The following is a 26,147-nucleotide window of genomic DNA, read 5'->3' on the forward strand; positions in this document are numbered from 1 at the left end:
CTTTGGCACAGATTAAAAGTGGCTCCCATATACTTGCTAAATTTTCTCAGAATTGTCAAAACTCATCACTAATATTTACCTTTACTTTGTTACTATTTAAAGTTCTACCAATGTAAATGACAGGAGTTGGGTTGGGAGTGGAGATTGGGAACTGAGTGCACACACTTTTTATTATTTTTAGATGTAATGCAATTAACTATATCTAATATGCTTTCAGAAAACAAAAAAAAAAATGTAAAACATGCTTAAAATCAGGGAATGAATTTATACTTTCCATAAGGCACCAGCAATAACCCTGGTAAATTGTAAATAAATACGTAAGGGAATAATAATAGGGGGCCTTGAGGTTTACAACAGAGTAAGAGCAAGCAGGATACATCTTTCAAAACCTATCATATCATTTTCCAGTGCATATCCTCTGTTGCATAGTAGTGACTAGATATGATCTAGGCCAAGAGAAGGCTGCAATTCCAAAAATATACTAACATCCATTCCTTCCCTCTCAGGCTGTAAATACCACTTGGCACAGTCAGAGGCAAAGAAGTAACTATGCTTTAATTAAACGGAGGGGGGATTTCAAAAGGAATTATACTTAAGGACCTACCGCAAAAGCAACTTTCTCCACACATATGAAGCTAATTCACATGTGAAATTTTATTGAACCTAATTATGTGTGGAATTTCAACAGTTCCATTTTTCCACAATTTACAATTTTCAAATCCCACTCCAAACTGTCACTTTCTCCTTTTAAAAAATGTTTAATCCCACCCTTTTAAAGAGGGGTTTTTAATTTTTCTTTTTATCCTCCTACTTTAAGTACTGGCTGATAATGTATACAAATGTACTATAGAATTAAAATAGTGGAAAGTAGAGAGTTTGTTCACATGCACTGAACTAGATCCAACAATTAAGAAAAACAAATTGACATTTCCTGGACACAATGGTAAAGACAAAAGTAGAGAAGAACAGAAGTGAAACACAGGTAAAATCATGCAGATCTTAAAGTTCTGTCAGCATTTGCCATGTTTCTGATTACTAGATTGTGGGCAATCATAGATTTAATGTTTGCCTTTTCAAAGTACGACATGCAGTATAATTTATAATTGTACTGAGGCACAAGTTTGAACCATGCAGGCAAAGATGGTTTGCAACAGCTTAGTAAGCCCAGCATCTATATCAACATGGCTTTTTGCAGTAACTATAGAAAGTAAAATCAACATTTGTAAGGAAAAAAATGTCCCTCTTCTTTCCCCAACGAGAAAGCTAACTACTAATGCTATTTGGGAATTTGCACAGTTCTAATGACTTTACCCTTTTAAGAATTATCAAAGACCTACCATTTTCCCCCCATGTTTCTTTTCTACTACCTTTGTCAAAATATTTGAAATGAAGGCAATGAGAAAAAGTTTAGAAAGAATTAAACACAAGTTAAAATATGATGAAGAATGGCAAATTTGGGAGCCAGAAAGGGTTCAGAAACATTTTAAATCAAGTTTTAATACAAAATGTTAACACAGAAGTATGAAGTAAGTTGTAAATGAGTAATTTTCTTTAAGTGGCATTAAAGTTTTATATTAGAATACCAACATTTCTTTAACTAGATGAATCTTACTTAGTGAATTCCAAAATTTCAGATTTGTACATTTGGGTGAGGGAAGAGGGCACTAATTTCTCTCTTCTGTTCTCCTCAGTTTAAATCTGTGGTCAAGGCAGACCAAATATTTCAAATAAATTCAGAAAATCCCACAGTTACAAATTAAATAATATATTTAAGCTTCAAAATGTCAGGACAGGCAACTATTCATGGGTAGAAGACTGCTTTGTATTTTCCCCAGGTCTCCAACAAGAAAATACAATTATCAAACACACAAATTATTCCCAAACAGCCAACTTTATCCACTATACACTTCAAGAAACCAAGCACCCAAACGGCCACTCTTCTCAGCATTCTTATGATTCTCCATTGTTGATGACATAATTAACAGATGATGGGGAAGGAGAAATCAAATCTTAAAACGTATTCTAGGCATCCATTGCTTACATCTTGAATTTTTGAAAAACTGAATTACATTCAATTTTTAACCACAAGTACTGGAAGACTTTTACAAAGACCAAAAGGCAAAAAATATTGTGCTTTCTTCTATAATATAAGCGATGAACTTCTTAACCGATGGTCTTTAGTTTGGCAAAATGAAAACTTAAAATTGGTTAATTAGTTACCTTGCAATGTCCACTGAAAGATTAAATCATACATACACTTGAAATCTTAAGACACACACACAGCAACATTTACAAATCTAACAGGTTGAAACACTCAAAATGTTGTCATGTACTATGGAAAGAGTGACCAAAAAGTAGGTAGTATGAACCATACAGAAAGCATTTATAGAAACTGGATTTTATAAGAAAGCTTTTGCTGTTTTTAAGTAAGATGACTTTTGAGTTAAATCTCATACCCACTCAAACTGTAACTGGACAGTACATTTCACTTCTAGTTACTAGAAGACATTTCTTTAAAAGAGACTGGGGCAAAAAGGGAAAAGGAGACTATAAGCTGTTTCTAGGCCCACCCCACCCGCTTTTAAAAGGACAACTGAAGAATTTAAGTCAAACCACAGATTTGTAAATCAAAATGAAGACACAAGATAGTAAAGACAAAACGCTATTTTTTGTAGTTATTCTGTCCTTTTAAAAATTTTAGTCCCCTTACTAGTAAGAGCTTACACACTGCTCACCTAACCCTTTAACAAGAACAGAGAATGCAACAGCAGGAAAGAGGACACAGCACCATAGTTTCAAACATTTACAAACAAAAGAAAAAACAGCCAGCACAGACTAGAGTAAGACCAAGTTTCCCAAAAGACAGGAATAAATCCCAACACAAAAAAAGGAAATACATCTCATTGGAACAAAAGCAAAATGGAAGATCTGGTCAAGCTAGGATAGAGAAGGGAGTGATAACTCCTTGTACTACAAGGAAGGAACTGGGATTTATCAAAAAGCAACAAAGTAAAAGCAAGTTCCCAAATGGATTTTTGATGCTGAAACTGTCATATGCTGCTGGTAACAGTAAATATATATATATATATATTTATATATTCATATATGTATATTAAAAAAGGAAAAATAATCTATTTATAGAACAGTAAGTAGTCAGACATTTAGAAAAAAGTAAAAACAAGTCCTTTTTTTCTTTTTAAAAATGGATTTACTAAAACAACTTCATCACCCAGAAGGACTACAACCCCACATCCTCTGATGAAGCCATGGTGTTATTCAACAGCATCCTGCTGTAGGCCATGTTCAGAGTTGCCATGTTCAGAGTTGCCATATTGGAGACAGCAGACAACATTGGGGTCAGAGCTGCAAGGCAAAAAGCTGTTATTTGCTGGTCTTGCTCATGGCCATGCCTGAAGCCTGGTGGTGTCTGGAATACTTGTAAATGAAGGTTTTCCCGAAAAGCATGCATCACTGTGGCTCAGTTAAGACATTCTAACTGGTCGTCCTCGTCGTCGTCATCATCATCATCTTTTTTTTTTTTTTTTTTTTTTTTTGGTGGTGGTGGTGGTGGGGTGCAGAAGCCTGGATCCATGTACCTGCTCTTCTCTAAAATGTAGATCCAGAATCCAATCTAACTAGATGACATCATCCTCCTCCTTAGGAAGGTAAGGTGATCTGCCTCAGATGGTGCAAGGTTCTCTTATTTGGGTTTTCTTCTTGGTATAAACAAGCACAAGAGGCTGAGGCCTACAGACTGGGCTATAATCCCAAGACTTCTAACAGGAGTAACTCTAGCCTGTACCTCCTCATTATATTGGTAGAGCATTAAATGCCAGGTGATAGAAGAAAAATGGTTCTCTAACTTCAATTACCCCAGCTAAGAAGATTCAGGCAATCAACACCTTCTCATGGTGCTTGCCCCTAGGTAATAAGCCTCTAACTAATATCAACTGGCTATAAGCCACATCCTACATGCCTTACTAGCGCACCAATGTATTAATGCCAACCAGCCGCCTAAGAGCTCCATCAAGTGTCTGACTTTAGTGCAGTAAACCATACTCAAAGGAGACATGAGTTGAAATACTGGCTACTGTGCCAAGAAGACATTCTTTGCACAAATGTGTAGACAGGGAATGTAGCCCACACAATCCATGCAAAGAGGAAGCCAGAACTCAGAGGACTGTCTCTGAAGGCCATCTTTGGAAGCAACATTACGAGTGGATCTAAACCACTCTACTTGATGACTAAGGTCTCAATGTGGTCCATTTCCCCCCATGTCCCAAACTAACCAAGCATTTGCTAACTGGTCTCTTTAAGATCCTCCACTGGTAGTTTGTAGCTCATTATGTAGGAAGGAGGTGGTAATTGACCTGGGCTATCTGGCCCCTGCTTCTTTGCACAGTTTATACAGATGTAATCTTCATTTTCAGCCATCTCTGGAGATACACCCACACAAACTTGATGAAACCACTCATCACAGCCACCATCACATTGTACCCAGTCTACCTGTAGAAGACAAGATAGGGGAATGTTTAGGTTACACAACATTAAGCCCAGAATAAAAGCAAACCAAAGAGCTTTCTTGGCTTAAATGATAGCAAACAACTGGAATGTCCAGAGATAGACAATGACTTCTTATGGGGTTATTTTTCAAATAAAGAAGCTGAGAAGTTAATACCCCCAAATTACATTTTACCACAGTATGTTCACAAAATTAGGCCTCTTAGGTACTTCATTACCTCATGAATACCTGGGGCTCCTTGTGAGGCAGAAACATGTTTGGGAAAAACTTGACAAAAAAGAAACTTCTACTAGAGCAGCCAAGTAGTTTAGCTAATATTAACATGTCTAGGCTCTAAGACAATGCAATTAACAATCAAGAAAGGAAGAGTACAACAATGTGAAGGCAATCCTGTGTATTAGCTTTATTTCAAAGAGATAAGCCAAAGTACTAAGAGCATTAAATACCTTTTTAGAAAAGCAGTCACATAGGCCACTTTTAAAACTAATATTTTTTATTCTTCTCTTCTTCCGTTACAAATACAACTCCCTATAAAAAGTTAGCAAATATCAGAGGTCAAATCTTACAAATTAACCAATTATAACAGTCAAAGACACAGGTAAATAGGATCACTCTGGTGTTTAAAATTAAGTCTGGAAAACTGATAAGTGTCAGTGGCAAATGCCAAGCAAACTACAACTCTACAGGGAAAATTCTGTGATTACGGGAGGCTGGAGAAACACTGTAGTTTGGCAACATTTTAAGCCTTAGACCTACAGTTAACAATAAAGTGACTTTTATATTTGGAGGGTGATTGTGGTAGTTTTTATGTTAAGGCAGATGAGAACCTTTAAGATCAAAAGAGCTTATTCTCTCATACAAACACTGATCATTTCATTGGCAATACAGGAAGCCACTTAAACCATGAGCTTTATCATAGCAAAGTAAGGAATACAAAGGGATCAAAGAAGCACTTCAGCACAGCTTGAGAAAGAACAATGGAAGTTTTGGCTAGATAAATGAGTTTCATTCTAGGAAAGTGAGTAATTTTCAAAATTAGTTTCCATGCCCTATAAAAATTACCAAAACCATGATAGTCGTGTCTGTAATTTTAGACTTTTAACAAAGGATAGGGAAGATAATTTGTACAATAATTTTTTTGGTCTTTATTATTCCTATTTTAGAGTTCTAGATCTTAAGAGACAATATTAAAAGTATAAAGATTACTGCACTCAGAAGTTCTGAACTCTGGTATATATAATTTTAGTCTAGCCATTTAACCTCACTCAATTTCCCTGCCTATAAAACTGCCTGTAGCATTGCGTCACCTCTTCCATCAGAATCACTCGATAGTTCATTAAAAATGTAGCTGGGAGGCTGGAGTTGTAGGTCAGTGGTGGAGCACTTTCCTTGCATGTGTGAGAAACTGGGGTTTATCCTCAGCATCACATAAGCAAATAATATAAAATAAAGATATTGTGTCCATCTACAACTTAAAAAAAAAAAAAAGTAGCTGGAACCCATCCCAGACTCAAAGTATATGGGCATTATGAATCAGAAGCCTACATTTTCAATAAGTTCCCCACCTGATTTTTGTTTGCTTGTCTGTTTTTGTGACACAGTCTTGCTATATTGTCCAGGCTAGTCTTAAAACTTCTGATATGCCTGCCTCAGCCTCCTAAGTAGCTGGAACTGGAACTGCAAGTACATAATACAGCACCTGGCTTCCAAGTGGTTCTTATATATTCTAAATTTGACTATCACCATTGCCTCTTTGTAATACCTTCTTCCTGTAAATTGAAACATCAATTACTTCCTAAATCCATTTTTACTGTATAACTGTATAATGTTTCACTTCTGAAGTCTGTTCAATAAACAAATTAATCATAATATTCTTTTTGGAGCACACTAATCAAAGACAAACTAGGGAAATAATGGCTCAAATACAGCAAAGTAGAAATAAAGGTACTGCAAACAGGTAAAGGCTTACAAAGTGCTAATTGTATAAAAGGTGAACTCAGGATAAGTGTTTTGTTTGGAACTGGTAAAGGGGATTGAAAAGATAAGCTGTTTTTCTTTAGATGCTTAGATCTGAGAATATTACGTTGTTTCATAATGCTACCCCTAAACCAATAGATAATTCAATTCAATTATAATTCATGCTAATCCAAAAAAAAGTTACCGATTTATCTATCAGTATTCATTATCAAGAAAAATGTCCCGTGTCCTTTTTTCTGGTACCAGGTGTTGAACCCAAAAGCATTTTACCACTGAGTCTCATCCACAGCCCTTTTCATTTTTTATTTTGGGAAAGGGTCTCATTAAGTTGCAGAGGCTGGCTTTGAACTTGTGATCCTTTTGCCTCATCCTCCCAAGTAGCTGTGATTATAGGCATGTGCCAGTGTGCCCAGCTTTCTCATGTCTTTTTAAATCTACTTTTGCATTATAGTCATTGGTTTCAAATTTCACAAAATTAAACTGACCATTCTTTTTCAAGAATGAAGATGTTATTTTCCCTTTTGTGATATGGACTGCAAGTTCCCTCCTAAGCCTAGCTCTCCCATGATTTCAAAAGAAAATATATATACACAATTTCCCACCTGTACACAAAAACCTATTTAAAATGTAATATAAAGTCTGTTATCTGTCAATTGAACACATCCCAGACATTTTTTATGTTGTTGCTATTTTAAGAGATGGGGTCTTGCTATATGCCCAGGCTGGACTAAAGTGATCCTCCTATGTCAGCCTCCCAAACAGTTGGGACTATAGGCATGACCACCACATCAGGCTTTCTGTTAAGTTTTTTTATAATTATTTTGTGACTCACTAAGCACCTTTTCTAGTGAAGGAAAAAATGACTATTATAGATAGAACTCACATGCAGTTACCCAAATTATAATTATTATTTTGGTTTTCATGGTGCTGGGGATTGAACTCAGGGCTTTATGCATGCTAGGCAAGCACTCTTAACAACTGAGCTATATCCCCAAACCCCAGTTAGCCAAATTGTATGTTTTTGAGTTTTCAAGTTACTAAGTAATCTGTTGCCCCTGTGTCAAAATCTTCTGTGGATTCAGTTGACATTCCAAACTTTAGTGTGCTTTATGATTCTATGGGCTTTTTCAAACAAAAGTGAAACTCAAGTTTGATTAATAGATGGTTATGATAAAAATATTGATAAGAGAAGAACTATTTTTTGTTTCTTTTCTTGCTTTATCATCAAGAAAAATTATTATACAACCTATTGTCTGGGGTAGATTCCCAGTGTGCCCAGGAATGATAAATTTGCCAGTAGGTGGAATAACAGTGTTTAAACTGGTAAAGTCCCTGGTGAATTAGAATAGTTAATAACCCTATCTCAAATGTGTGCATGAGTGAGTGTGTGTGTGTGTGTGTGTGTGTGTGTGTGTGTATGTATGTGTGTGTTACACATTTACTTAATCCAGACTTTGATAATCTATGCTATCAGAGTTATGAACAGGTAAAGTCACTAAAAATGCAAATACTTTGGTTAAGGAAACACCCCATGAAAATCATCTTTAAAATCTGAGTGGCTAACAAATAGTAAATGTGAGGGGCACAAATTAATAAATTTAAATCTTTTAACTAAGGAAGTAGTAATGGGTAAAGAAAAACACCACAGTAAGAGAATAAAAAAGTAGAAGAGGAGGGAAAGTCTATTTGTATATATAAAATGATTAAGTATTTACTCTAACACTAAAAAAAAGTGCTACTTAAGTATTAGCCCCAAAGAAGTTGTTCTCAATGTTAATTTGTTTTATTCTTTGTACCAATAAGATTGAAGAAGTAGCATATTTCGGGGAGAAAATACTTGCTTTTTAAACTAATTTTTTAAAAACAGTTATTGTTTTAAAGTTAATTTCATCTTGAATTTGGTAATTGATGGAAGAGATAGTTTTAAAAATCATTTTATAATATTCTGATATTATCTTTTTTTTATTCTTTCTAAAACATCTTAAAAATGAGGCTTGGGCTGGGGATGTGGCTCAAGTGGTAATGCGCTCACCTGGCATGCGTGGGGCGCTGGTTTGATCCTCAGCACCACATAAAAATAAAATAAAGTTGTTGTGTCCACTGAAAACTGAAAAATAAATATTGAAAAATTCTCTCTCTCTCTCTCTTTAAAAAAAAAATGAGGGTAGGTACAATTGAGTAACCATTCTTCTAATTTTTAAAAGAATATTTCTCAATCTGCAAAATTTTAGGACAAAGTAATAGTAATTACAGGTTAGAAAAATGTCCTAAAAATGAACCCTAGAAGTTATTTCTTGCTGCATGATATTTAAAGAACAGACTTCCCTATAAAGCATTCTTTTCTTCTCATCATTTTGTTCTAAAGATGTGTGCTGTGCATTAATTACATTTTCATAGAAAAATGCTACAAACTGAGAAGTTTTAAAATTCTTTTTAAAAATTTTAAAAGAAATGTACCAAATATTTAGTGAAGCTAATGTCAAGAATAAACAGAGAATCACAAAAGTTTCAAACTAGCAATGACATGTGAAACATTTATAATCTGAAATAATCTGTTTAAAATTCAACACAGAGGGACTAGGGTTGTAGCTCAGTTAGAGTGCTGATTTAGCATGTGTGAGGCACTGGGTTCAATCCTCAGCACCACATATAAATAAAAAAATTAAATAAAGGTACTGTGTCCACCTACAACTTAAAAAAAAAAATTCAACAATCGGGGAGGTGGCACACACCTGTAGCCTCAGCAGCTCAGGAGTCTGAGGCATAAGTATCAAGAGTTCAAAGCCAGTCTCAGCAAAAGCAAGGTACTATGCAACTCAGTGAGACCCTGTCTCTAAATAAATACAAAAAATAGGGCTGGGGATGTGGCTCAGTGATTGAGTGTCCCCGAGTTCAATCTCTGGTATCCCCCACCAAAAAAAAAATTCAACAGAGAAAAATAACACTAAGTATAATTTATATAAGCTAGTGACACGGCAAGGGTTAGAGTTAAAATAGACATTTTCTCTGAACACTCCACTAAATCTTTGCTCCATCAAAATGTTCCTATAAAAATATCTATGATGTCAAGAATAAATTTCAGGATCTATGGAAAAGTAATGATCACCTCTTAACACACTGCATTTTTTGTTAACAAGTGCATTCACAGAGATAATTTCATGTTTTTCCAGGCATGTGTTAATTTATATTTAATTTTAGAACAAATGACAACAAAAACTGCCTGTAGTGTTTATATGTTAATAGGAAAATGATAGGGATAATAGATGAAAAGAATCATATTTAAGTGTGAGCAGAGAAGAGAGGAAAGATTAACTGACAAGGACAAAAAAGAGAAGACAAAGGGTTCATTATGTATATAAAAATTATAGGAAGAATGATTTAAAAAGCTTATAAGAGAAATACCCTATCTCACCACTAGTCTTGAAACTGCCATAAAATTGAATAAAAGAAAAAGGTTCTGCCAACACTGAGCTGTTAATACTTTAGTACCCAAAGAGAAACAGTTGACCCTCCCAGTCTTTTAAGTAACAACTCTGGAAGAAAATAGATTCAAAATGAAAGATTAAAATAATTCATACATATATTAACAAATCTAATGAATCTTTAAAATGTTTATAATATAGAAAAATGTTTATGAAATGAATAAAGCAAGAAAGTGAAGAGACAGTATGACAATGATATAAAATAAACTATAGAAAATTGAGGAAGCAAACACATTTAAGTATTTATAGCTGCTATCCTTGAAAAATTAGATTATGGGATAAATATTTTACTCTTAATTCATTTTCCAAAAGTGAATGGAAAGCCCCTAAAATAAAACTAAGTATTAAGTGTCATTTTAGGAATGTGTTGCTGTACTTACATCTTAGGACTTATCCACAGAGCTGGGATACTAGTGGAAAACCTAGTTTGGGACCAGAGAGGCAGGGTTCTTGCTCTATGACTTTGGTCACAGGGTTTATCTTTTCTGAGTTCCCAATTCCATCATTTGTAAAATGAGGAGCCTGAACAAAGTGACTGCTTGGTCCCTTCAGTCTTTAAAAATGTGTAAGTACCTGACTGAGAAGATAGTTGGGATACAACCTGTAGGGAATAGTGATGCAGTTTTATTTATTCTGCTCAGACTTTAAAATTGAAGAGCTATTAAAATTCTAAATACCAAGAGTACATTGAGCATAATAAATAAAACTATGAATTTGTTAATATTCTTGATGAGAATAATAGATGCCTCTAATCATTTAAAGACCTGAGATTTTTTATAAATTCTGTCCATTTTTCTCATAAGTTCATATCAATATTAACTTAAGAATGCCAATACTGAATTACTATATTAAAATTTAAGACTGAAAAAATTTTAAATAATACCTATAAAGGTCTGAGTTATTTGTTACAAAGAATTTTTTTAAAAAATCATATTCTGGGGCTGGGGCTGTAGCTCAATGGTAAATCACTTGCCTCACATGTGTAATGCACTGGGTTCAATCCTCAGCACCACATAAAAATAAATAAAAATATTGTGTGTCCATCCACAACTTAAAAAATATTTTTTAAAAGATCATATTCTATTCAGTCAACAAATACACATGAGCCTGAGTGTGGATAAGAAATGAAAAGTTTTAGGTCTTTTGGAAAAAAATATTACTGCAATTTGCTAAAGCTCTTAATATAAAATACTGGCCCGTGATTTTTTCAGGCTGCCGTAGAGCTAACTGAAAAGTTCTAAGTTGCCCTACAGGAAAGATATAAGACTTATTTTAAAATTTGTTCTGCCCACTATATGTGAAATGCTCTGTTTGCCAGGAAATGTCATATACCTTCTCTATGTTCCTATCTATTATGTTCACTAAGTATGTAATTTTTTTTAAAAAAGAAAACATTTCTTCTATTAAACATAATGATCTAGGAGCCTCACCATTCAAAACATTTTATAGAAATTAAAAAAACACATATGTTGGAAATCCAAATCCTGGATCATAATTATATTATTAACACATCAAACATAAGTCTCTATAACTTGTTTTTGACCTGTCTCACACCTATAAAAAGTTGGAACTCACCTTGTCCTTACAGGGCCTTTGGCAGTTTTGTGCAGCACATACAGCATTCTCATCATCAGATTCCTCTGCTCCTGACCAGTCATACTTTGAGGGGATGTCCAGCACTTTTTTCTCTCTTTTCTTTTCAGTACTCTCTTTAACAAGTTCAACTTTGGCTGCAGCAGCCTTTTCTTTCTTTTTCTTTCTCTCTTCTTCTTTTGCCAGTTTCTTGGCCAGTTTGTTCAGCTCCTTTGATTTGTCTGCATTTAACTTTAATTTCTTCTTTTTAGGTTTGTCCATTTTCTTCAGCTCCTTGGATTTCTGTTTTCCTTCTCCGAAAAGTTGTTCTGCCTTTTCTAGCTTCCGCTTACGTTTCTTCTCTGAAGAGTCCTTGCCTTTCATTTTTAATGGTTTCTCTTCCATGCTATCATCCTTCAAAGATATAAAATCAGAAACAATTTTAAAGCAAGGCATTTAAAATCAGTGTCATTCTCTTACATGAGGTACTTAGAACAGGCAAAGTCAGAGACACAAAGTAGAAAAATAGAATTGATGTTACTGGGGGTGAGGCAAGAAGAAATGGAAATTTGTTGTTTAATGTGTATAGAGTTTGTTTGCAAAAAGTTCTTTTTCTAATTTTTTTTTTAAGGAGAGAGAGAGAGAGAGAGAGAGAGCGAGAGAGAGAGAGAGAGAGAGAGAGAGAGAGAAAGAGAATTTTAATATTTATTTTTTAGTTATTGGCAGACACAACATCTTTGTTTTGTACGTGGTGCCGAGTATTGAACCCGGGCTGCACGCATGCCAGGCGAGCGCACTACCGCTTGAGCCACATCCCCAGCCCCCAAAAAAGTTCTTTATTAACTCAATAAATTCTTGGTGGTTAAGTAGTTATCAAAAATACCAGGAAAATAGATAAGTCTGTCTCCATGATCTCATTACAAAGGGTATTTAGTGACTTCGGCAAGGATTAGAAACTAGTTTATGTGACAATGCAAAAAACTGTCACTTTATGATGACACATTAGTGGCACATGCCTATAATCCCCGTGACTCAGGAGGATGAGGCAGGAGAACTGCAAGTTTGAAACCAGTCTCAGCCCCTTACCAAGACCCTATACAACTTAGTGAGATCCTGTCTCAAAATAAAAAATAAAAGGGCTGGGGATGTAGCTCAGCAGTTCAGCACCCCTGGGTTCAATCAAGAGTACCAAAACAAAAACAAAAACAAAATTTCAGTTTTCAACTTTCTAACACTGTTGCCATTATTCACCAATGTAATAAACATTAAAAATTTTAACAGAAAAAATATGTCTGATAACAGAAAGATATGCAGGGGTTAGAAAAAGAAATACCTAAAAATGTAAACTTGATTATTCTTAAGGTAAACATTGAGAATTCATTTTTCTGCAGATTTGAGACTTGAGAATCTTTGACAGGAACCTAAGAATTGTAGAATCTGCTGTATTATAAATGCCTCAAGTTTATCACACCTTGAACAACATATGTAACCTCATAATACTTTGAGTTTCCTTGTATGTAATAAAGAAGACCATATGAGATAATGGATGTGAAGAAAATGATCTGTAGACTAGAAAACACTATTTAAATTAGGATACCTTAGATTTTTTCCTCCAAACCAAAACCAAATTATAGTACCCTAAATGCATTTGTATCAACAATTGGTGTCACTGTACCACTGACTCCAGTACAGGAAACCAGGAGGATAATGAAAAGAATATTTGGAGTTAGGAATTAAGTATGTTAATTCTTATTAGATGTGTGATCTTAACTTTCCATCTCTCTGATTGTTAATTTCTCAATATGAAGAATGGGGTTAATACTTGCCCTATTCTTCCCCTGCCTCTTCAGGATTATGGTAAAAATCAAATGAGATCATGCATGTAAAAACACTATATGAATTACAAACTGCTATGAAAGTATAATATACAAATATGAACTCTCTCTCCCATCCAATCCAGTTCTATTTAACCATACCCTTGATTCTTTTTTTTTTTTAACCACTACATTTTCTTGCCTAATATTGGGCATTCCAAAAGTGGAAGGCTGGGCTAAGGAGACTGTTTTAAACTAGTTGTTTTCAATTGCCCTAAGGGAAAAAAAAAGAATTTTTACAAAAATAGCCTTTTATAGAAAATTTTAAAAACCAATAGTAATAAAACAAACACCATAATCACAAAAATTAATATTACATAAAATAGCAATAAAGAAAATCATAAAGCAGAATTATTCTGGGCTTAAGTGGGAGAGCATGACAGCCAGATTACTCCCCCCTCAGTCATCCTCCAGTTTACTATCTAAGGAATTGGGGCATTTTCATGGTTTTAAAACCATTATTTAAGTTAGCAGTAAATCCGTACTTCCATGATATGTAGGAATCTGTCTTCTGAGGGTGGGTGGGTGGCCTGCAAAATCCTCCATATGTGTTGTGTTTCATCTAGAGATACTTCTAGGAGGTCTCCAACCATCATGAGCTCTTCCAGCTGGGCTTTAGCTCCAGGTGACAACTCCAACACTGGAGGTTCCAAACTTCGAGGAACCAAAGGGCTCTTCCGAGGTTGTTTTCTTGGAGTGCTAGAACCTTTTATAAAAAAGTACCACAAGACAGAAAACTGAGAACCATGGAAAAATGTAATTTTTTCAAAGTAAATGTTGAACAAAATGGGTCTCCCCCTCCTCCTACACTGACTTCAGATATCTGGATTCATTATATCAGTATAAAAGTAAAATAAAGTTTGTTTCGTTTTTTATTTTTAAATAACTATTTATTTACTCACATGTGGGGCTGAAGATTGAACCCAGTGCCTCACACATGCTTAGACAAGTGCTCTATCACTGAGCCACAAACCCAGTCCTTTTTTTTTTTTTGGTACCAGGGCTTGAACTCAATTTAACCACTGACCCACATCCCCAGCCCCTCTGTATTTTATTTAGAGACAGGGTCTCACTGAGTTGCTTAGGGCCTCACTAAATAGCTGAGGCTGGCTTTGAATTTAAGATCCTCCTATCTCAGCCTCCCAAGTCATTGGGATTACAGGAGTGCACAACTGCACCGGGCATTTTCTTATTTTTTGAGATGAGGTTTTAGAATGCTTCTGAGAATGGCCTCAAACTCTTAAGCTCAAGTGATCTTTCTGCCTCAGCCTCCCTAGTAGTTGGGATTACAAGCACACACCACTACATCTTAGAAAGTGAAAATGAAATTTAAAACAAATACAAAAAGATCTACAATGCCAAAGGCCACTTTAAAATTGTTTCTTTATCCTGACTACTGCACAATCTCTTACCCAGTCTCCATTTTAGACTATACCAAAAGATTAAGCAGTCAGCTGCCCTATATAAATAAATGGTTGGCTAGTCACAGTGGCAGATGCTTGTAATCTCAGATACTCAGGAGGTTAATCTCGATACTCAGGAGGTGGAGGCAGGAGAATTTCAAGTCTGAGGCCAGTTTTGGCAACTTAGTGAGACTCCGTCTAAAAAAATTTTTAAAAAGGGGTGTATGGGGAGCCAGGGGTAGGGAGGGAGCTCAATGCTAGAGTGCTTGCCTAGCATGCATGATGCCCTGTATTCAATCACCAGTACTGCATATATACTAAAAAATGGTTATCTTCCAAATGAATAGACTGTAATATGTTTTTCCATAAAATCTTAAAAATTTATTAGAGAGAGAGACATTTTCCATATTACAGTGTTGTAACACAAAGCAGGATGAATTTATTTTTACTAGGCAAAAGAAAAGCAAACATCATGGAGAAATCATCCACCAAGGAAAGGAAGAACTTTTCTAACAATTAAAGCTACCCAACCCAAAATGAATATTCTTAGAGAGCAGTGAATCTTTCAACAATTGGTAATGATCAAATGGAGGCTAAAATGCCTAACAGCAATTTTATAAAAATGAGATATGTGATCATATGGAATTTAAAGTTCTCATTAGAACTCTATAATTCTATGTTCATTTTTAGATTATCTAATGATAGAAAATGAAAATAGAGAATAGATTTCCCAAAATAGTGTTTTCAGGTTCTATTAGCATTTCATGGTAGGCATCATACTCAATTCAAGAGGGATTCACAGTCTTGAATAATACAATACAACCCTTCTTCTCATTTTAGACTTATTTTCTCTGGATTTTTTTTTTTTTTAAGGTAATACCTTGAGAACAACTCTTAGAAGCAGAAGAATAAGCATGTTCTGCACAGAATGAAGGTGCAGTCCACATGTGAGTTACTACTTCCTCAGACTTGATGGGAATTTCTTCATCACAAAAAAGATTGGGTTCTAGACTACTAGAGGACTTCACACTGGCTGTGTCCTGAAGAAGAAACAATAAAAGGTGTTCAGAATTAGTTAACCACATAGCTTATCCTAATGTAAAAATCTAAAATTGGTTTTTAGGAAGCTTCTAACATAACATACTAAAAATATGACATTAAAATTAATTATATGACATTAAATAAAATATAAAATGTTCATGGAGGATTAAAAAAAAGTAAAAATTAAAATTCAAACCAAAAGGGAAAGTAAAGCTAAAAAATAGTAATCCACAGAGATAATACACCTACAAAAAATATACAATTAAGTAGTCTACCTTCTATAATGTCTACAACCCACAAACAAGTGGGTATTCTACAACAACAAGTTAAGGAATACTGATCCTTTAAAAAGAAAATAAAAGTTTAGAGGTGACATTATTTTTTAACTTATTTTTTAAGTTGTAAATGGACACAATACCTTTGTTTTATGTTTTTCTCTTCTTTTTTTGGGGGGTGTGTGTGGCAAGGGATAACCAGGGATTGAACTAAAGGGCATTCAACTACGGAGCCACAGACTTATTTTGTATTTTTTTTTAAGAGACAGGATCTAAGTTGCTTAGCACCTCAATTTTGCTGAAGTGGGCTTTGAACTCACAATCCTCCTGCATCAGCCTCCTGAGCCACTGGGATTACAGGCATGCGCCACTGCACCTGGCTTATTTAATTGCTTTTATGTGGTGTTGAGGATCGAACCCAGTGCCTCACACATGCTAGGCAAGTGCTCTACCGCTGAGCCACAACCCCAGCCCTAGAAGTGACATCTTAAAACACCATTTAATCCTAAGTTTCCAAACCCTACTATCTTCCCATTTGTTCTTTTTTTTTTTTTTTTTTTTTGAGAGAGAGAGAGAGAGAAAGAGAGAGAATTTTTTAATATTTATTTTTTAGTTTTCGGCAGACACAACATCTTTGTTTGTATATGGTGCTGAGGATCGAACCCGGATCGCAGGCATGCCAGGCAAGCGCGCTACCGCTTGAGCCACATCCCCAGGCCCCCATTTGTTCTTAATATAATAAAGAGACTGACAATATACAAACTATACAACTCTGACAGCTCTAATTAGGTCTCAGATGATTTTTCACAGAATTTGTTTTTACAAGCTCACCTATATAGCTTAAAGGTCAGAGAGTAGTCAGGAAAACAGAAATCACACCAGGTATTTAGACAGAGGTTTTTGTTTGTTTGTTTATTCAATATACTGGAAATTGAACCCAGGACTGCCCTACTACTGAACTACATCCCTAGTCCTTTTTATTTTTATTTTGAGACACAGTCTCCCTAAGTTGCTGAGACCGGCCTCAAACTTAAATGAACTATCATCTCTAGAGTTGGGGGCGTTATAAAAACCTAAAGGCTTAAGGAAGCAGCCCTACAGAGTTGGAATGCAGACTTCTGAGGAGGAACTACTGGCCAGTTAAGTTCTGCTACCTCTGACAGAAGACAATAATGTTGGTTTGGGGAAGGGGAAAGACAGGGAAGGGAGGTAAGGGTTAGAAATTTCAATCAGTTGCCTATGCCATGATTAAAAAATATACACACACACATACACAAAATGATTATAACAAAAACATGGAATAATATTTTCTAATGTCTCCTACTGTCAAAAGAGTCAAAGGACAAATGTGTAAAGCAAGAGTTGGCAAACTATTGCCTGTGGGCTAGACCCAGTTGGCAGCCTGTTTTTGTATGGACTGTGTTTTTGTATGGATCATGAGGTAAAAGTAATTTGAAGATTTTTAAAGAGGAAAAGAAGGAAGGGAGAAAGGGAAAAAAAGGAGGGAGGGAGAAGTGGGAAGCAGCAGCAACAAAAGAGACCTTAAAATTTACTATCTAGTCCTTTATAGAAAAAGCTTGGCAATCCCTGGTGTGTATTCCAGTCCCAGAATTATAAAGCAGAATATAAAAGAGTGTGTTAGAAGTTCAGTAAAAATAGCTTAATGACTAACCCAAATCCTGATTCTCTTTTAGGGTACATGATAGGAAGATCTATTGTTCATCATGAAGCTATCCTTAAACAGGATACTTTCTAAAGCCTGTAAGTTTCAAAGTAATGGTTAGTTATGAAAAGGACTACTTAGAAGAAAAATGGTTCATAAGAGAAATCTGTAAAACAATGCCACTTGCTAAGAATTTAAGAATAGTCCACAATCTTCTTTCCTTCTCAAGAATTTAAAACCTAAAAGGCAAAAGACAACATAGTAAAACTTTCTACTTCAGTTCCCAGATGCTTCTTCTCACTGATTGAAATTATTTTTCTTATTTGGACACTATTCATTTCATTTTAACTCATACAGGAAAGCTTTCAAAATGAAAAGCCAGGCATGTTGGTGCACACCTGTAATTTCAGTAACTTTGGAGGGTAAGGCAGGATGATCACAAGTTCAAGGCCAGCTTCAGCAACTTAAGCCCTAAGCAACATAGCAAGACCCTGTTTCAAAATAAAAAAGGGCTGAGGATGTATAAGTGGTAAAGTGTCCCTTAGGTTCAATCCCTAGTACCAAAAAGACAAATAAATAAATAAATAAATAGAAAGTATAGTGTTTTAGTACCAAAGAGACAAAAAAAAAAAAAAAAAAAAGATAGTGATTAGAAAACAATGATGAAAATTAATGAAAGGATAAATAAATTTACTTTCAATTCCTTTCCCAGTGTGAAGTATAAAACATGAGAAGTACCATGTATGTGTGTGTGTGTGTATAAAAGGATCATATTATATATCATAAATATGTGTGATTTCTGTTGGTCAATTTTAAAATTACTTTTTAAAAAAATTACTCTCCCTAAAAGGAAATTTACAGTTTGGTCCCAAACATGGCAAATCAGCAAGCAAGGCAGAATGGTCTCTCACCAAGAAATTGTTTTACACAAAGATCTGTCACTGTCCTCTAATATTAAGTCAACAAAAAATCTCAGTCAGGTGTGCCTATAATCTCAGCCACATGGGAAGCTGAGCAGGATAACAGGTTTGAGACCAGCCTCAGCAATTTAGAGACCCTATCTCAAAAAGTGGGGGGGGGGGGGGCGCTTTTATGCAAAGCCAGAGATGTGGCTCATTGGTTAGTGCCCTTGGTTTCAATTCCCTGAAGCCTCCCCAAAACAAACTAACTACAATAACAACAACAACAAAATAACTTCTGGCAAACTCCACTATATTTCCACCCAAGGTCAAGCTACCCCAAAGTATTAACCAGTGTGAAGAAAAAACTGTGAAAGAATCTAAATGCTTAACTTACCTTTCTCTAAAGTGAGCATTCTGGGAGGTAATACCTACTTCTGTTCTATATCCTCCTTTCTGATGTGTATTTGCAAAATATAAACTATAATATGGACAAAGAGTTTCAGTAAAGGTAAATAATATAATTTAAAAGAAAATAATCATGGATAATTTCCAAAAAGGTTATCCCAGACACAATTCCAAAAGATCCATGAAACTTTGCTTCAACATTAAATAAATGATTTCCTAAGTAATGATTTTCTTAATGCTGCTCAAAGTATTTTAGTGGTGATTCATTTTACATTCAAATGAAGTAATTAAATAATACAAAGGACAAACCACCTGTTTTAATTTTTAAATGGTAACTAAAATTGAATGACTCATTTTATTTTATAATAATTGTTTTACTTTATTCCTAAACTGATAGGGACTCTTCTTCAAGCAAATATATTAAATTCAAAGTATTTTAAGTCTGAATTCATGATCATAGCAGGGGACATCATGCAAAGGGGAAAAACATCAAGCCAAATGCAAATAATTCTGCAAATAAAATTTTCATCACACAAGTCAGTTTGTGACTGGACAACACAGCAGGCATTTGTCTCCAAAAAAAAAAGAGAGAGAATGTCATTACACAGTAAGCACATATTCTATGAGAAAATGAATGATCAAGTCTATTTTTTTTCATGTACAGATACCAACATCAATGTAAATTTAACCTTAGATTACTGTAAATCTTGCCTCTATTCTTCCACTTTTCTAGGTTGTCAAATACATTGTTGACACTACAAAAATCCACAATATTGTTTTTCTACCCTGCCAATACCCTCTCCAAAGAGACTGTAAACTAACTCTCATATAAATTCTGCAAAAAAAATAGAACTAATTGGGGCTGGAGTTGTTACTCAGTGGTAGAGCGCTTGCCTAGCATGTGTGAAGCACTGGGTTTATTCTCAGCACCACATAATAAATAAATAAATAAATAAATAAATAAATAATAAATAAGCAAGGTCCATAGACAACTGAAAAAATAGAATTAAAAACATCAAACCTGTTTTGTTTTGTTTTGGGGGAGGGGACCAGGGATTGAGGGGTACTTGACCACAGAACCACATCTCCAGCCCTATTTTGTATTTTATTTAGAGACAGGGTCTCACTGAGTTGCTTAGAGTTCATCATTGCTGAGGCTAACTTTGAACTCGCAATCCTCCTGTCTCAGCCTCCCAAGCCACTGGGATTACAGGCATGTCCCACCACGCCAGGTTTCAAACCAGTTTTGATCCATGCAATACTTTTGATGTTTTGTTTTCATAGGTTATTGATGTGCTTCAAAGCAAAGCCCTCCATGTTTCATTCTAGTGCAGTGGCTGATAATTAATGTTCTAGAAAGCAAACAACTTAAGTACTGGAGGTCTCTTGTCTATATGACAAACAGTGATTCTAGTATTCAAGTAAAAAGCTAACTTATATATGTGGCATAGGCTGCATTCCCATTCAGCTGCTCCCAGTCATTCTATTCAACTATGCAAACAAAAATAGTCATTAACTTCTGGATAATAAGGTGCTTTAGAAGCTTAACTGATGAGGCTAACCCAAGTTTCAACTTCTTTCAAGTCTTTAATTCATGCAACTGAAAATTCCCTCATTAAAACATTCCTTGGATCCATTTTTATCTTGAGAAAAATATTTTCCAGTAGATGAATTTACAAGTCTCTCTCATAGATGATTTTAATTTTACATCCTTAAGAGTGTCTTATGTTAATGGGATTCTTATGCTATAAGAATAAGGAGTACCAACCAGAGCTACATGCTGAAAAGATAAATAAAAGGTAGTCAAGGGGTAGGGATGAAGTTTATGGTATCAAAAAGGTAGTCAAGAGGTAGGGATGAAATTCTCTCATGTTGTACGGAAACAGTCTCAGATACAAACTCCCAGGTTACCAACACAAATTCTAAACAGAGCAACTGAGTATTATATTAAACAATTCAGGCAAAAAATAAAAGAGTGTACCTAATACTAAGTGACAATACAAGGCCAACTGGATCCAATACAAACTTGCCAAACCCTTCTCTTCACCACCAGTGTGGTGTCATTATCAAAATAATCATAATGATAATAAATAATTAATTGCTACAACTCTTCAAATTCTAATGATGAGCCCAAGTATTACCTATCTCTGAATTATTATATTTATTACCATCATACTTAGTACCATCCAGACAAGAAAGACTCACAGTATAGATAGAATAGGATTCTTATACACGAGTAGGTACACTTTAGTAACTCAAAGAAAAAAATCTAAAAATTGAAATTGACCATGAAAGCTTTCAATAACACCCAGGCATATTTCTTCTAGTCCCTCTAGGTCACAAGGAATTATGAAGGAAAAGGAGAAAAACACAGTTTTTTTAAAAAAATCTTTTTAAAAAATTGTTTTAGCAATATATCTTTGTTTTCCCCCTTAGAGTTTGAAAGACTGTAATCACCATAAACTCAGGACAAATGAATGACTCACTTTTTCTTCCCCTTTCAGGCCTCATCAGCATCCAATAGCTTTTTTACAGACAAACTTGCCCAGCACAGCAGCACTACGCCTGTAATCCCAGAAATTCATGAAGCTGATGCAGGAGGATCACAAACTTGAGAGCCAGCCTCAGCAACTTACGAGACCCAAGCAATTTAGTGAGATCCTATCCCCAAATAAAAAATGAAAAGGGCTGTGGCTCAGTGGTTAAATGCCCCTGAGTTTAAATCCCTGGTATATACATACATACATAAATAAAAATAAAAACAAACTCACTGGACAGGTATGTACTCAGACTGCTTGTATGTATAATTACCTTCATGTCATAGCCATATGTCTCCCGAATGTCTTCATCAGAATCTGTTTCTTCATCATCATAGTCCATTGTTTGTCGAGGGGAAGATGATACACTGCTTACCGCCCGGTTAAAAGCAGATTGCTGGAAACTGGGTAAGTGTCCCTAAACAGCAAAGATTCCAAGATGAACAGAGAGATAGACTAAGTGCTTAAGATAACAAAATGTATTGAACCTGCAAAGTCTAATAGTTCCTCAGTTAGTAGAAATTATTTGATTATGTTGCTAACGTCTACCTGAATGATATTTCAGATAATATTTCACTAAAAGGACCTAAATAGGTACTCAAAGAAAATACTACGAATGTATGTAGGAGGAAGATGCCAAGAATAATACAATTGCTGACAAATTACTGTTATTTCCCAGTCAATTGGTACAATTGATTTACTGTTCACACACTGACAAACACTACCATATAAAATTGAAAAAGAATATAAATGCTAAACTTGCCTGTAAGTCTGGATTGGCAGCTGCTTTTTGGAGTTCTGCACTGATGATCTTTTCAGTTTTTTCCCGAGCTGCTTGTTCCACCATACGCTGGCTTAACACAGAGAGCTTGGCTAAGGCAGAGGATAGTTCATCTGTGGCTAGGGCCTGCCGTGCCCGATCTTGCCAACTCATGGCACGTTCTGTCAAACATTGTAGGGCCTCTCCTTCAGGCAACCGTACGGGTAACTTCTGAAGGGATACAAGCAGTGACAGAATAGTCTCTAGCCTGGGCCTTCGAGAACGCATACAAAGAGGGCAAAGGAATTTTACTTCTTTAGCCTGCCAGCTTGAACCTTTTTTCTGGGAAGCTGATTTAGGAAGGGGAACACAGCTGTTATGGAACCAGTCTTTGCAGAGCTCACACTGTAGCATAAACCCACTGGCCGTCTTGCGACAAATGCAAAATTTTACTTCTTCTATGCGGTCCACCATTGTCATCTTGGCTAGGTTGGCTGCTCTGAGAGAATGCATGGCTTCAATCTCTTTTTGTTCTCGTTCTTTGAAAACTGCCACCTGTATATGACAAACATTTCACTGAAAGAAATCATTATAATACACCCCATAATAACAAATGTTTATGGCTGAGGAATCTTTCTCCAAATGTGGCCTCATGATAACAAAGCATATCTTAAAAAAAAAAAAAATCAGTTGTAAACAATTTCCTAAAATTTGGGTACCCAGCCAGTATCCACACAAACATTCCTCATCTGGGAAACAGGCAAAGTGCAACCAGATTTGACAATTTACTTCAATAGAATACTTTAAATTCTTCTGTAGGGCAGAACAGAAAGAGAGTACTCCTTGCTCAGTGTGATAGCACATATCTGAAAACCCAGCCACTCAGGAGGCTGAGGCAGGAGAATCACAAGTTTGAGGGCAGCCTCTGCAACTTAGTGAAACCTTGTCTCAAATACATAAAGACCAGGGCTGGACATGTAGCTAAGAGATAAAGTGCCCTTGGATTAAATCCCTAGTACCACAAAAGTGAGGAGAAAGAAGTATGCCTTAAATCAAACATCTTGGGTATGAAGCCAGCAACTCTAGTTATAAGATTAATCAAGAGTAGGAAAATAATTTTTAAAATGTAAGAGCTACACAAAGAAGTTCACTTTATTACTTATAACAGGAAAAACTTAGTATCAGGTAAATTATTTAATATTAGAAAACTATTCAACAGACTAAGGGTGCAGCTAAGTGGTAGAATACTTGCCTAGCATATGAGAGACATGCCTTGGGTTTGATGCCCAGAGTCCCCCAAAAAATAAGAAAGAAAACAACTTAGCAAATTATGGGCAACTTTGTGAAATATGACACAACTATTAAAATAACAATAAAGGGGGCTGGGATTGTGGCTCAGTAGTAGAGTGCTTGCCTAGCATGCATGAGGCATTGGGTTCAATCCTCAGCACCCCATAAATGTAAAATAAAGACATTGTGTCCACCTAAAACTAAAATAACAAAGAATAGAGATATGGGGACTGGGGTTGTGGCTCAGTGGTAGAGCTCTTGCCTAGCACGTGCAAGGCACTGGGTTACTGGGTTCAATCCTCAGTACCACATAAAAATAAAATAAAGTATGTGTGTATATATATATGTATGTATGTGTATATATATATATATATATATATATATATATATATATATATATATATATATATATATATTAGAGAGAGAGGGGGGGGGAGATATGTGAAAAAGATAAAACAATTTTGGGAAGAAAGCAGAGCACTAACCTTTTCTGCACTACCATTATAAACATATGCATACACACACACACACAAAGAGAAAGTATATGAAAGTAAAAATAGTTAAAAACAGTAAATCTGCTAACATCTTCACAGATTTCTACATTCAGAAAGCAAACTCACTATGTACACAGTTTCTTACCACCATAGCTGTGTCTCTGGTTTCTTCCAGTCCTTCCTCCAGATCACTCAAAGGTTCAAGGTCCAGGTCCTTTTCTTTTTCTTTTTCTATTAGTTCTTTTACTTTTTTCCTTCTGTTTTTACCACTCCCATATATACCAATGTCAGTCCGGGGACTTAGCACCTACAAAAATAAAATCAAATATGAACTATCATTTTCAAAACAATGTTAAAAAGTGAAACTAATAGAAGGAACCATTTATAGACAACTCACCATGTCCCAGGCACTTATTAAAAGGACTTAATACAACTTTCCTAATTCAATCTTCAGAACAACTTTATGTAGGAGGTATTATATTCCACATTTTACAAATAAGAGAAACTAAGAGTCAGAAAGGAAGCAACTTATCCAAGGACATAGGGTTGGTAATTAGGGAGCCAGTCCTCAAATCTGAAACTCGTATTCCAAAGCCTATGCTCTTAACTCTATGTTCAACTGTGCAAGACAAAAAGGACTGTGAGTTTTAGTTTAAATGTGTGCTACTGAGAAAGACAACCTTCCAGTGACAGACTTTAATAACAATAGATATATGAGCCAGGTTGGTTGCTTTTTCTGAACACTGCATGAAATTAACCAGAAATGAGTCTTAACAAAGGCTTTAGATTTCAGGTCAACATCCAATATTACTAATAGCAATCACTTGTCATAATGACCAAATACGCTGAAAACAACCCTTACCAAATAGTATTACCTCCCTTACCAAATACTACTACCTATACGTATTTATTTATCAGTTGCTGATTATAGTGCTGAAGTGTATATAAAGTATTCTTTACCTGTAACAACGTATGGCTGGAATTCTTCTTAAGAAAGGTCCGCCCAGTCCGTTCTCTCCATGCCCGTGCTGCTGCTACCTGTGACTCCACTTGGGGCAGTGCATCAAGGCGCACAGGGATAGGGCGCCCTTTAGCAGATAAACTCTCAAGCTGTTCCAGATAAGCATAGTTGCTGCCACTCTGCAAAACAAAAATAGATTCTCATACAATGTTGAGTTCTGAGTCTAGCAATATACTATTGGAAGAATTTACAAAAAGTTTACTATTGGTTTTTGTATAAATAAAACTAATTTTATCTCTTGAATTAATATAACTTTCAATGCCCTATTTTTAAAAGTTATACATTAATTTTAATGTTTTAAATTTTAATTGGTGCATTATAATTATACATAACAGTGGGAATCCTTATGCCATTTTTGTAAATACACGTAATATAATTTGACCAACATCATTCCCTAGTACCTTCCCAATCTGTTTGCTCTATTCTAATACTACCTTCTATTATTAAAGTTATCCCTTTTTTTGGCTGGGCGGAGGGGTACTGGGGATTAAACCCGGGACCACACCCCAGCTCATTTTGTATTTTTTGAGACAGTTTTACTAAGCTGCTGAGGCTGGCCTTGAACTTGAAATCCTCCTGCCTTGGCCTCCCAAGCCACAGAGATTAATGTTATTTTAATTGGTGTGATATATAATTGTGTGTGAGATATATACACACATACACGTGATTCACACATATGTACATATATAACATATATAGAGCATAATTTATAGATTTCATTCCTGTATTCAGGCCCTTCCCTCCTCCCTCCCTCTACTCTACTGGTCTTCTATATACTTTTTCTTCTATATACTTTTTTTTTTTTTTTTTGATACTGGGGTTTGACTCAGGGGCACTCGACCACTGAGCCATATCCCCAGCCCTATTTTTATTTTATTTAGAGACAGGGTCTCACTGAGTTGCTTAGCACCTCACTTTTGCTGAGGCTG

At 35.4% G+C, this 26,147-nt stretch overlaps 1 protein-coding gene across 1 annotated transcript in view; it reads right to left on the bottom strand.

Annotated features, from left to right (window-relative positions):
• Positions 1–1,749: 1,749 nt before the first annotated feature.
• Kdm5a (lysine demethylase 5A) overlaps positions 1,750–26,147 on the bottom strand; it is an 87,397-nt gene continuing 62,999 nt past the window's right edge. Inside the window, exons 21-28 of the mRNA XM_076853951.1 lie at positions 25,158–25,337; positions 24,343–24,504; positions 22,417–22,968; positions 21,928–22,071; positions 15,711–15,870; positions 13,913–14,133; positions 11,557–11,967; positions 1,750–4,506 (exon numbers count right to left, since the gene is read on the bottom strand). Coding sequence (XP_076710066.1) covers positions 4,300–4,506; positions 11,557–11,967; positions 13,913–14,133; positions 15,711–15,870; positions 21,928–22,071; positions 22,417–22,968; positions 24,343–24,504; positions 25,158–25,337 — 2,037 coding nt within the window. The 3' untranslated portion in view covers positions 1,750–4,299. The remainder of the gene's footprint in view (positions 4,507–11,556; positions 11,968–13,912; positions 14,134–15,710; positions 15,871–21,927; positions 22,072–22,416; positions 22,969–24,342; positions 24,505–25,157; positions 25,338–26,147) is intronic.

Source organism: Callospermophilus lateralis, chromosome 4 (assembly GCF_048772815.1).
Source record: "Callospermophilus lateralis isolate mCalLat2 chromosome 4, mCalLat2.hap1, whole genome shotgun sequence".
In the NCBI taxonomy this organism is placed as follows: domain Eukaryota; kingdom Metazoa; phylum Chordata; class Mammalia; order Rodentia; family Sciuridae; genus Callospermophilus; species Callospermophilus lateralis.